The sequence below is a fragment of the Lepisosteus oculatus genome, chromosome 12 (genome assembly GCF_040954835.1).
Source record: "Lepisosteus oculatus isolate fLepOcu1 chromosome 12, fLepOcu1.hap2, whole genome shotgun sequence".
In the NCBI taxonomy this organism is placed as follows: domain Eukaryota; kingdom Metazoa; phylum Chordata; class Actinopteri; order Semionotiformes; family Lepisosteidae; genus Lepisosteus; species Lepisosteus oculatus.
In genome coordinates this window covers 36,115,036-36,128,521 of record NC_090707.1, presented here as the reverse complement: position 1 = coordinate 36,128,521, position 13,486 = coordinate 36,115,036, and the positions used below count along the sequence as shown (strand labels likewise).

The 13,486-nt window shown below is 43.4% G+C and overlaps 1 protein-coding gene across 4 annotated transcripts in view; it reads left to right on the top strand.

Annotated features, from left to right (window-relative positions):
- pard3bb (par-3 family cell polarity regulator beta b) overlaps window positions 1-13,486 on the top strand; it is a 313,361-nt gene that overhangs the window by 123,242 nt on the left and 176,633 nt on the right. For all 4 annotated transcript variants that reach the window (XM_015359593.2, XM_069196274.1, XM_015359591.2 and 1 more), the window contains 3 exons: window positions 1,292-1,728; window positions 4,919-5,058; window positions 5,751-5,879. In XM_015359593.2, the coding sequence (XP_015215079.2) occupies window positions 1,292-1,728; window positions 4,919-5,058; window positions 5,751-5,879 (706 nt within the window). The remainder of the gene's footprint in view (window positions 1-1,291; window positions 1,729-4,918; window positions 5,059-5,750; window positions 5,880-13,486) is intronic.

Here is a 13,486-nt window from a genome sequence, read left to right as displayed (position 1 = left end):
TGGTAGGGCCTGCTGTTATTGCAGCTGGGATAAAAAAAATTAATTCTGCCATCGCCCTTTCCCATCCTCATTTCAGACCACAATAACGTGCCACTCCAGCAATCCCAGTGAACCACTGGGAACTGAAATTAATAATGCATTTTTCCAAAAATGGCGTACATGAAATTTGCATTCAGTCTTGAATCATTACACATTAGTGATCGTTACCGTAGTTTTCAGTCAAACGTTAGGTGCTTAGCATTTCTTTTTTCCTCGCTTTTATGAAATGAAATTTTCTAGTGTTGACAAAGGTATTCTTAAAATGCGATATACAAAGTTGTACTTTTAAATACTTGTAGATTATGATGTATTTGACATCAACAGTAATGGCACTTGGAAATCTGTTTACTTAACATCAGGTTTCAGTTAATAAAGTCTCAGAGCAGGGGTCACTCCTGGTGGACAGGTGTGTCTGCAGGTTTTCATTCCACATCATCTCTTGATGATAAATCATTTTTATTAATGGCTTAATTGCACTTCTTCCAGCTCTTCAGATGCTGCTGCTTTAAAGAGATTTAGAAAGCCTGTAGGCACACTGGTTTTCGAGGAGCCTTCAGTCTCTTCATTTCCAGATTAGTCACATTTCTGCTAGCAGCCATCTCACCCTGCAACTCACAGTTGGGAACCCTCTGAAGCTCAGCAGCTGTGAGCCTGGTCAGCACCTGGAAGGGAGACTTCCTGGGAAAAACTAAGGTTGCTGGTGGAAAAGGTGTTAGTGGGGCCAGTAGGGAGCACTCACTCTGCAGTCTGTGTGGGTCCTAATGCCCCAGCATAGAGACACTACACTTTAAAAAGGTGCCATCCTTCATATGAGATGTAAAACCCGAGGTCCTGACTCTTCGTGGTCATTAAAAATCCTAGGGCATTTCTCGAAAAGAGTAGGCCCATTGTCCTGGCCAAGTTTACCAATCATGGCCTCCTAATAATCCCCATCCATGAACTGATGTCATTACTCTGTTCTCCTCCCCACTGAGAGCTGATGTGTGGGGAACGTACTGGTGCCCTATGGCTGCCATCTCATCATGCAGGCGGGGCTACACATTGGTGGTTGTAGTGAGATTTCCCACTACCTGTAAAGCGCTTAGAGTGGAGTGTCCAAAAAAGCACCGTAGAAGTGTAAGGAATTATTATTTAGAAGTTATTCTGAAGTTGTTTCATGTTTCTATTAAAACCGAATCATGTTTGGTGGTACATATGGTCCTTCACAGTTACAGCCACTTCCGGGTTTTGTGTTTTGCCGTTTTGCACACAGGTCTCAGGAGACATTTCGCCAGGCCATGCGGTACGCCACCGTGCGGCTGGAGGTGGTCCCTTCCCAGAACAGGGAGCGCTACGAAAAGAAACTGATCGGCCAGCTGTTCAGCTCGGACCCCGCCGAAGGCGTCCCCAAAGGGAATCCGCCCGCGGCGTTGAAAGGGAAGATGGCGTCAAAAGCCGGCGAGCCAGCGTCAAGGCAGGGCGAGCTCTCTGTCAGACCGGTCGAACCGGCAGCGAAGCCCAACGAGGCCCATTTCAACCAGCACCAGGACACCGGGCCTGCGCCGACGCCTCCTGGGACCAGCCTCACCCCCGTCGCTAAAAGTAAAAGTGACAGTCCTTTGCTTAAGAAGAGCCCCGCCGCGATCTCTCCCCTCGTAGCCTTCGGCAACAAGAAGATGGGCAAAAAGCTCAAGATTGACCTCAAGAAAGGTAAGAAAACCCAAGGTGAGATTTGGTCTTGGCTTGCCATTCTATGACTATCATCAGCAATGCGGACCGTAAACTAATTTGCACCAGTCCGTTAAATTTTCTTAATGGGTTCAGTTACAAATTCATAATATTAGCTCCCAACATTAAACAACTGTGCTAAGCTGAGAAACTGAGACCATTAACGTAGATTACAGATGTGAGAAAAACAATCAGTGCCTTTGGTCGCTTGCGTCTTGCATCTCAATGATCCTTTATCAAGCTGCTCTTGAAGGATCCCAGTACCTCTCTATATATTGTAGCATAGTTGTTTGTTCATTCCTCCCATGGTTAAAAGAAATGCCCCTTCATCTCGGTTCCTAAATGTCTTTGTTAACTACTTTAACTTTTCTGCTTATGTCCTATTACGTGCAGGGAGAAAAAAGGTTTTTAGGTAGGTTGGAAAGGTTTTCAAGTCTTGTCATAATGAAATACATTTAACCTTAATGTTGCACTGTAAATTGTATTGAATGTGTTCTCAGGAAACCATAAGCGTGTCCATCCTTTGGGACTCCGGTAGGTTTAGAATGCTAGTCATTTGAGTGGCTTTTTGAATTTGTACTTTGACACTTTACTGTCTCAGGAACACAGACTACAGTATCTGCAGGATGCTCGTGGAATCTGTCCGAACTCCTACTTTCCTGAGCTGATGTCAGTGGGACCTATGTCACATCCTTCTCTGATGCAGCAGCTGTGCTATATGTGCCCAAGGCTCACAGCTGTAAAGAAACGCAAAGGATTGACATCTGTGGTGGCACATGGATGCTAACTAATTTATTTGGGCTGACACGTCTATCCAAAGCAACTCATGTTTGCAGTCATTTATACAGCTAGTTCTTTTTTCTGGAGCAGTTTGGGTAAAGTACCGTGCATAAACGTGCGCTAGCAATGTCTCCTCTGGGATTTAAACTCAGCCTTCCCATTAGAAGCACTGCTCCACACTGTTGCCCTGCAATCCTACTGTCTTACCAGGGCTAGTGCAAGGACCGAGGTAGTGAGCAGGACACAGTACTGATGAGCAGTTCTGAAGTGAGAAACATGGAAGATCATTCTAGACCTTGCAATAAGACCAGATGATTGACATTAGCAGGATTGCAGATTTTGTGTGGTTCGAAAGTATTCATGCTAGATCAGAACTAATGGATTAGTCATTGAAGTCTTTTATTGCTGTTGAAAACTGATCTTGGAAAATGAGCATGCAGTCCACATCTTTGTCAGGGTCAGATGGTACAAAAAAAAAGGCAAGCAACCAAAGTTTGAATGATCAGTCCTGCAAACCCAGTTTGAAGTCCTTGATTACTTTTTAGTGTACTACATTTCATTGTGACTGTTACTAACATTGCTAACATATCCAAAACTTTTCAGATGTGGACATACAGTACAACAAACTGGGCTACATTCATTTTCCTGTCCTGTCAGACCACATGTGTTACATTTAACATGTTTAAAGATTATAAGTTGATGATCACGGTGCTTGTTCAGTAACTGCAGAAAAATGTCAACATTAAGTAAAATAGGAATAAACCCATAGTTGCTTGATACTGCTGTTGAAGTCAAAACAAAAGCATGTTCCCTTCTCATGACTCAGCACAATATTATCCTGAAATCGCATCTGCCAAAACCTGCTCTGTGAAGCATCAGAGCAAACGCCATTTTGGATTGTGGGAAAACTTCTTTTTCGTATTCATTTATTTTCCTCTCGCCCAGCTAATAAACCTGAGGTTATCTCCGACCTGCAAAGTGACCCAATGTGTTAATTTAAAGGCTGAAGCTTTCTTTGTCTTGGATACACACTGTGATGCATTATGACAACCTTACGGTTACAGCTAATCTGCTACAGATATGGTCTCTCTTGTAATAATGACTTGACAGGAGTCCCATGTCAGCACTTTGTGCGGGCCGCTGCAGAGTAATGTAGTTATTCAGATGTCTTCATCCCTTGTGGTTCATCCTGCTGCTTTATGTTTTTCATAACTCCTAATGCTTGACAAGTTTACATAAAAAAAAACATTGCAAATCTGTTTTGCCGTTTACCACATAAACCCCATTACATTGTAGCTGACATCAGCTCATCTCCCAGTCTTACTGAGAGAATTTCTTGGGTCCACGGTTATCAGATTCCTTTCGAAAGCAGGTTATTGAATCTCTCGGGCAGTTTATCTAAACTCTACCAACAGGGACCTGCTCTAGTGAGGCAGTAGTGTTGCAGCTGAGTTTGTGTCTTCATTCTAGAAACAGAAAAGCCTTTACTTAACTGGTTCCATTCTTCACCCCTCTGCTCTTCTTAGTACCACCATCCACGGTCTCTATTGTTATTGTTGTATTGTTGTAATTGTGTCTTCTTATTATTTATTGTTGTATTCTTCTTATTTATTGTTATTGTCATCCTGTAAAGTGCTTTGAGAAGCCACCTTTAAAGGCGCTATATAAAATAAAGTTTATTATTCTTTTTTAATCTGAAGTATGTAAGCATGTAAAAACAAAGATGCTATTGATGACGTATGAGATATACAGTATGAAAGCCATACATTTCTTTTATGGCATAGTTAGTTTGCTTCATAAGTTTTATTTTAATAGGCTTGAGGCTGCGACTGTAGTAATTGATTCTGCATCCCTTCACATTGCAGGCTCCACCGGTTTTTCCAATCTCTCAGGAGAGATGAACACCAGGGAGCATCCGCGCAGATTAATTTGGTTAACTGCAGAGCCTTTCACCTCTTGCGTTTCTCGATTACTGCTAGGTTTGGTCACGTGTGAAGTGAGGTCGGTGTTCTTTTGGCTCAGCCTCCTTCTAAAGCCCTACCTCAGTCTAAACTGCGGTGCCGTTTCAAACAATTACGTTTTCTGGCCCCGGGGGAGAGTCAAAACACTGAAGCTGTGGTTCGTAGAGAGAACAGGAAAATGTCTTATTGTAGTATTCTGGGGTTGGAAATTTTGAATCTGTTACCCCTTCACCTTTTACAGTGGTGTTTACTGACTGGAATGTCTGGTTTGCTATAGTTGTGTTAGGAGGAGAGTAAGTCTTCCACTAATCTCTTTCCACTAGTGGTTTCAGCAGAATGTAAATGAGGTGTGAACCTGGATCATGCCTGAGTTATTGGGAGTTTGTGCAAGCTTGTATTAAGCTCTCTCTCCTCTTTCTGTGTATGTTAAGGCCCAGAAGGCTTAGGCTTCACAGTTGTGACTAGGGATTCATCGGTCCATGGTCCTGGTCCCATCCTGGTGAAGAACATCCTTCCAAGAGGAGCTGCAATCAAAGATGGCAGACTCCAATCTGGTGACCGAATCCTGGAGGTATGGTACTCACCCGAGTCTCCTAGTATCGTGCGTGCTCTATTCTCTGAGCTGTGAAGCCATCCCATCACAGCTCTGTTCTATAGCTCGTCAAAGCTGTTAAATCCCACGTCACATATTAATATACTGATTTTCTTAGGCCCTTTTTTCTAGTTAAGCTATGGGTGGCATCGGATGTAATTCATGCATGAGTGGGGTCGATCAAAGTTACACGAGCAAAGACAAGAAATAACCCAAACCTTCACTCTTTCAGTGACGTAAGTGATCGCAACAGGTCATTTTAAATAATGAAAGAGAGTGACACAAACAATAAAATGCATTGGCTGCTTTAGATAGTATTGATCATCTTAATAAAATAAATGGGAGACATGCATCAGCCTTAATGCAAGTTGCTGGGCCATCTGGGAAGAAACCTGTGGGTCAAATTGACGTATCCCGAAAGAATAGTGTCGCTGTCGAGCCCTGTTTGTCCCTTTGGCTTGGGCAAGATGAGTCTGTAGTAAACGAATGCTTGTCAGCGCCGAGTTTAGCGACTCTGGGAGTGTTTGAAAGTGCGGCGCTACTGTTGATTTGTTTCTACAGAAGCCTTTCGTGCGAGATCTGCAAAAAGGTGTTGGCCTTTCATGATGGCTTCCAGCCGGGTGGGTGGCAACAGTGGACGTGACGGTTCTGTTGATTCTGTCGTCCTTCAGGTCAATGGGATGGACATTACGGGGAAGACCCAGGAGGAGCTGGTTGGCATGTTGAGGAGCACGAAACAAGGAGAGACTGTTTCTCTCGTGGTGGCGCGACAGGAGGAAGTGTTTCTGCCTCGGGAACTGGTAGGGCTTGTCTTAACGTTGAAAGAAAAAGATCCGAAACTCGGCTGACATGCCTTGGGGGAGATACTGTATGTCTTAGTTTTGCACTACACACAGCGTCTAGTTAAAGCATGATTTCAATTAGGAGTTATGCATTAACACGCTTATAAATCTATAGGGCTGACATTTTTATATGACAGGTTGAGAAGGAACAGTTAAGACAGTATTGAGAAACACTGTTCATCTTCTGAGTATGATGGATGCATACAGTATTTCCTTTTCCTCTTCCTGAACCTATTGAGAAAACTATGGCTAGGTGCCATTTAGACCAATAGCACTTCAAACTAGGCTTCCTTTCCAAGGTGTTAAACAAATTATTTGGACAACAGTGGCACAATATTTTTTGGAATCTGTTTTTTTTTTTTTTACCTGCAAATTAGGAAGTCTATGTCACAACTTGATATGTGAAATTCAAAGAAATCACTTTGATTCAATGTTTTCATCTGTCTTCATTTGCTCCTAAACCAGACAGAAATCATTCAAGATGCGATTTTCTGTTTTGTTGTCAAGTATCATAGTTGAGGACTACAAGCTGTGCAACTAAAGCCCTGATAACAGAACCAGGAGGCCAGAATACCAACTCTGGACTTGCAGCAATTGTTCATGATCTGTTGTGTTTAACGTACCACAAAACCATTGCCTGGAAAGAGGCAGATACTGGGCGTGGGGGACCCTAGGATGTTTATATTCTCCCAGTGGGAGTTTGTGTTTTCGGCTCTTCTGTGCCCACATGTTAACCTCGTGGTAACCATGACGACAGTTAACCAAAATCTGAAGAGCTGTGTGGCAAACTGTTTGGAAGTGGAAAGTGGGGGGGGAGGGGGGAAGAGGCAACCGAATCAATTATTAGCAGAACCGCTGGGATGAGATTCTTGGATCAAATTAACTACAAACCAAATGGGCCGAATGGCCTCCTCTCGTTTCTGAACTTTCTTACCGTCTCACAGCGAATACGTGACTGATGAATCGAGTCTGACGTGGCAGACTGGTGCGCGGTGTCCCGGCGGTGCTCGTTTCCGGTTGTTTAAGGTGAAAGTTTTTGTCCAGTGCAACAGAAACGTTGCTCTGGCCGTTCGCAGGGAGGCCCCCTGCTGAACTCCTCCTGTGTCCCTCTTCTCAGCACGAACCATTCCCAGCTCTCCTGGTATTTCTTAAGGCGGCCCTGAAGAGGGGAAGTGGAGCATTTCCCTCTTTTGTTTGGCTGCCTTTGGTTGGCCTTTCACTGAGAAAACGAATGGCCTCATTTTGCCTCCAGCAGCTCTTCTTAACTTGTTTGACTTTCTTTCCTGACATATCATCACCGGGCCTCCCCTCCGGCTGCTTCACAAGCGGCGTTTGTTGACTTCCTGTTATTGCCGGCTGTGTTTTTCTTTTTTCGGCGGGGCGGGGAGGAGTCCTTCGCACATGTGCCGCCGGCCGTACAGGAAGTCATGGAGCAGTGCTGGTCTCTTGCCGGCAGCTGGCTGGCTCTTCCTCTCACGGCTCCTGTTGACAGAGAGCCAAAGCCGAATGTGTTTTTTCAGCACAGTTCAGCAGTTTCTGTAAATAGCCAGAGCTGGGAGAGGAGACAACCTGTTTGCGGTTGAGATGTCAAGTGGAGCCGTTTTAGCAGTTTTAATCCTTTGGCTTCCATTGTTTTTTTTTTTTTCCTGTTTTTCCTTCATCCGACACTGACAGCCTTCTACGTGTATTACAGCGGGGCTGGAGCACTGCATAAATCGTGTCGGGCACGTTTTAATGTGAAATGCTGACTTTAAAAAAAAAAAAGATCGCTTACCAAAGTACGGTTAAGGTGTTAATGTAGACAGCACGTGCATTTTTACTAGAAAGTTCCTGTTCTAATTTACATTTTACAGGTCAGTCAGGGAATCTGTCTTCCTTTGCAGTAGAATCTATTGAATCATGACCTTGAGGAGCACAGTTTTATGAAGCAGTATATATATATATCCCATCCACACTGAGAAATATATTCAATACAGGGTTGGAAATGTATGATTAAACACAGCTTATTAGTAATGCGGAAAGCCGCACCAAAAGCTGACACCTTGAACACTGGGACTCATGATTAATGGAAAGTAATGACCAAAGTGGATGGTCTACAGCTCTGCGCACAGGGTCAAGATCTAAGGAGCAGTAGGAATAGGAAAGGCAGCTGTGTGGCCTAAACAGTCCCAATCATATAGACAACGGGCTTGCCTATGAGATCTGCCATCTTCCAGTAACTCACTGTTGCGGTTTTAAAGTGGCGCCCAGGACTGTTTAAGACCACCAGCCAACAACAGAAGGCAAGTGCCACTCAGCTTTCAAATAAGTCCCTGTTTCCCCTTCTTCCTAGAGTATTAATCATTTATCATTAAAATGCATTTATTATGGCAACATCTTGATCCCGAAAAAAATCATTGAACCACAGGGAAACTCAATGCTCACTTTGTTGTCTGACAGCTTCCAGCAGGGCCAGGCTGTCACTCATCTCCAGGGATGGGTTTGCCACGCGGTGCCTATCTTTAGAACAAAGCTCCAGGAGTATTTATGGGCGCCAGATGAGAACTGTTAACAGCGACCAAGACCAGCTTGTTTTTTTTTCTTCAAAAACGTCCTGGCCTGCTCACTGACGGTCATCTCTAAAGGTTCGGTTTGCACTGTGGCTCCTGTGTTGTTGTTTTTTGTGTGTGTGTGTGGATGGTGGAGACCACCAGTCACGTTGACATTTTATTGAAAAAAAAATAACCTTTCAAACCATTTTAAAATGGAAAAAATGTATATTAACGTTGCTGTGGACCAAATGTCTCAAAACATTTAAATAAGACAAAGGTCTTTCACCTCACATTGCAGCTGTTTTTAAACAGTCACCCCTGAATGAATGAGGAAAGGAACAGCCATTTTCTTTTGCAGTAAATACCTAACTGCAAAGCTCCTTTGAGTCTCGTGGTTCTCTGTCTCCCCTCTGGAGGACGAGTTTAACTAAAGTCTTTGCGCAGTTTGGGCTGTGGAATCTCTGGCAACCTGCTCCTAATCTGTTAAACAGACCCCCATAAATTACCTGCATTACTTCCTCAATAATCCTTCGATGCCCCTTACGCGGAAGGAGATTGTGTCTCCAAAGAATTTCTTCTTTATTTAAACCTGACTTCCGGGTTATGACAGCGTTTCTGGCTTCAATAAAAAAAAAAATGTGCGCAATGGCTCTCAGAACTCAATGAACTGTTTCCCAAGGAGAGAGTTAGGAAGGTGCTTATTCCTGCTGCCCTTGAGTACTTCCCAAACAGCTGCTTCACAGAGAAGAGCAGTTTTTGATTAACAGTTGTCCAATCATATTCGTTTTGCATTACTCATCGGTTCTGTCCCTCTTCTAACGTCGGAGGCTTCAGCCTTTGTGACCAACCTTTGCCTTCTTAACTTCTGGAACTTGGGAAAGTGGATCGGAATGTCTTTCGCAGGGGCTTCTTTTCTGTAAACCACTTTGCTGCATGTTTAACGCTGCTCTCATTAGAGGCCAGGTACTTGTCCACTACTGTCTGGACGTAGGCGATGCCCGAGCCTGAAGTGTGGACTCAATAGCACTGCAGTGGAGCTCTGCGTTTTCAGTCAGTGCCTCTGTGCTGCAGCGAGTCGAAATGGAAGTGTTCATAAAGTTATTCAAAGAGGACGAAGGCGAGGAATGTTAATACCGGGGAGAGAAGTCCTCACGGAAAGAGATGGATTACTTCAGTTTGGAGAGTTTATCTGTAGCACATACTTCAGAAAACCTCAAATCCCAGGACGCTGCTTTAGTTACCCTTGAGCAGAGTGCTTCGACTCATTTTGCTTCAGCTATTTCCCTGCTATATAAATGAGTACTTTCTAGGTTTTCTTTGTTAATGGGAATTTGCTCTGACTTGCATAAGAAACAGTAATAATTGCTCACACTTATAGAGCGCTTTTCTGGACACTCCACTCAAAGCGTTTTACAGGTAATGGGGACTCCTCTCCACCACTACCAATGTGCAGCCCCCACCTGGATGATGCGACGGCAGCCATAGTGCGCCAGTACACTCACCACACATCAACTATCAGTGGGGAGGAGAGCAGAGTGATGAGGCCAATTCATAGATGGGGATTATCAGGAGCTCATGATTGGTAAAGGCCAATGGGAAATTTGGCCAGGACGCCGGGGTTACACCCCTACTCTTTTCGAGAAACGCCCTGGGGTTTTTAATGACCACAGAGAGTCAGGACCTCGATTTTACGACTCATCCAAAGGACGGCGCCTGTTTTTACAGTATAGTTTCCCCGTCACTGTACTGGGGCATTAGGACCCACATGGACCGCAGGGTGAGTGCCCCCTGATGGCCCCACTAACACCTCTTCCAGCAGCAACCTTAGTTTTTCCCAGGAGGTCTTCCCTCCAGGTACTGACTAAGCTCACACCCGCTGAGCTTCAGTGGGCTGCCAGTTGTGAGCTGCAGAGTGATATGGCTGCTGGCCATATATGGAAAACCATCTTGGAGAACACTGACGGAGAGATTAGTGTGATCATGGCCACCAGAGGTGAAATGAGAAACAACAGGCTGGAGAAATCTTTAAAAAAGAACATACACAGTTGCAGATTGAGAGTCATTTCACTGTAGTGTGTATTTGTTAATGAAGTATTGAAGAAAGCTAGGTCTTGAAACTGAAAATACTTTTTAAAGAAAAACTTTCGACATATAGGTTTTAAAAACACGTGGCACGTTCAAACCACTTAAATATTTTGGGAAACATAATCATGGGCAATCATACCTTGAACTCTGTAATCACAGAAGTGCTCATGTAGCATGAAGCTTAACCCAAGTCAGTGCCTTGCAAAAAAGTGCCAACAAAGTGACAAGCAGAAAAACAGTAAATGTAGGTCTAGATGTGTATGTTAACAATATACAGTAGCTGTTACAGATATTACTTCTGCCTTCATCTGTGCTTGTTTGGGGAAACTATTAATGTTGGTACACAATGGAAACACCTTTTTAGTTTCCATCAGGTTACATTAATTTGTTTCTAAAATCTTACTAAATTATTCTTAACCTCCTTCATCAACACGGTACAAGTGTGGAGGAAACACTATGCAACTGCTTTTCGTCGAACCCAAAAGCAATTAACAGTGGTGACCGTGCTTTATCCTGTTTTCAGATCTTGACATCAGGGGGCTTACGTTTAAGAAACTTGCTCATCTTCTGTCTTGTTTTGATGCTGCTTCTTTTATGAAATGCATGTAAATGTTGAACGGATTATGTTAAAGAGGTAGTGAAAAATATTTTTGACACGAAGGTGATTTGAATCTTCACGACACGCAGCGATCTCAATCAGGCTTGATTGAGATCACAGTGTGGCACGAAGATTACAATTACCATTGCACAGGGGACTACAATTGCTGTATCCATGAGATGGGCAGGGGCTGGGGCTGCAGCATTTTATTTCAAACTCTTACAACCAGACTTACAAATCATGTTAAATGTCAGAAGACATGCAACAATACAGGCCTTGTGGGTTTTTTTGTCATTCCTGTTCACAGAAATCAAGTATGTTTCATGCTGAAGAGAAAATCAGCTGAGGTTCATTTTCAGAACCATATACTGTAGACTAGCTGTCTAGTGGATATGACTTTGCATCAGATTTGCTTGCTCAGTAATCTCCAAGCTGTCAGTTAATCAGCCCCATTCAGTGTACAATTGGTGCATATGACATCAGGACGAGATGCTCAAGAGGGAAACATTGTGTGGAATGTCAAGTAGCCATGTGTCTTTGATAGCTCTGCACCAGACAACCATATGCACATACGTTTTCCCCAGTAGCCTGTATTGAAGTCTTATTGATCTTTATCTGGTGATGATAGTCATAGCCATAGTACAATTCCCTGTTTAAATCGATTCCTTCTCAAACTGTCTTGTACGGTAGTCATCTATGTCTGCGTTTTAAAATCAGCAGCTGAGCATTATTGAAACTGAACTCCTACCTAGCCTCCTACATCCGAACTAGTGAAATACCTGTGGCTAATTAAAATACAGCAGTATTATTATGTAAAACATTCACCAGGCCACCTTGAAAGTTACTGTTTTTAAACCTACAGTATATTGAATGTGTGTCCATATGTTTCATTTACTTTGGTTACCTACACTGTATGAGTTTTCAAGCTCTGATGATCAGAGAGCTTGAAAGTTTGTTTCTGGAATATTTTTACACGCTTTGCAGAAGATTGTTTGTATGATTGCCACTACATTTATGTTAATTCCCAAATGATTTGGGAACATTGCTTGTTTTTTTTTTACATCTCGACTGCAAACCCTGCCATCACCTGGCAAGTCTCTTTTCCAGCAGCACGGGAAGTTGCAATTGTTTCTGGAAGCTGAGAGCAGACTGGGACTGATCCCAGCCCGCCATTGGCAGCTCTCAGGCAATTCTACACCTTTGCTTGTGCAATCAGGTCACAGTCGGCTAGTGACATGACCCAGGCTTGAACCCATATCCACCTGGGTTATAGCCCCCAGGTAGGCATCTGTGCTCTTTGGGCCACTTGGGAGCAACAAAGGTGAATTTATGAAAGCAGTTTTCCCCTAGTTGTGACACGATTCCAGTGTGAATGTGCCAAAATCTAAAGACCGGATCTCATGATTTCTCCTGCTGAGAAGAAACGAAATACAGCCGGCCTAGTTTGTCAATGGAATGGGAGCTACAGTACCAGAGCAAGCACACTGAGAGTCAGGGTAATATTCGCAAGGACAGTAAACGAGCCATTCTTTTTATCAGCGTGGACAAGTGTTCTGGAAAGTGGTGAGCAAGCACACACGCTTATTGAAGAAAGAACTTGATTGGGTCTTTTTTTTATATCCTGTACCCCTTTTCAAACATTTTCCTTTCATAAGTATAGGTGCCAAATAGTATTACAAGTGCAACTTCATGGCATATCTGTGAGAATCCCTGAACTAATAGAAATTGGACTTCTGTCCTTTTTTTTTTAAGGGCCCTACAGTTACAGTAACATCAATCTCCATATTAAATGTTCATTTTAGCTGGCTGCTGGTCATACCCTTGTTTTCTCATGCTTTTCCTCCGTTTTATGGAGTTCTTGGAGAGCTCCATATCCCTTTAATAAGATACACATGACTGGGTGTGCTGCAAAAACACATGACCCATACTATATTTATTTGTTGATCGGTTTCAAATGCTATGCTCCCCTTCGCGGCCTGGGAGGTGCTGTCAACAAGACTTTCTATCGCACTGTAAAGGATGATTCAGTCTCAAATGGTTTTCCGCAGCTTACCCATGTAATCATTTTAAGGGGAAGGGCAAAAATATACAGCACATCACAAAAATCCAAAGTTAGTACACTGAAGCCAAAAAAAAACCTCCTTTCAGACGTTTTGAATTATGGATTCCAGACTACAGAATAAGTGCTGGCACGGTGTTGTGAGAAATGAGCGGCAGCATTGTGCACAAAGGTCCGGCAAGAAATAAAAGCAGATGATATCAGACGCTGGGTGAGCTGAAATAAAAATTCAGCATTTTTGCTTTCTCGTAGGAATGTCCTGGCCATTTCCGGTGTGTGAATTCGTTTTGAG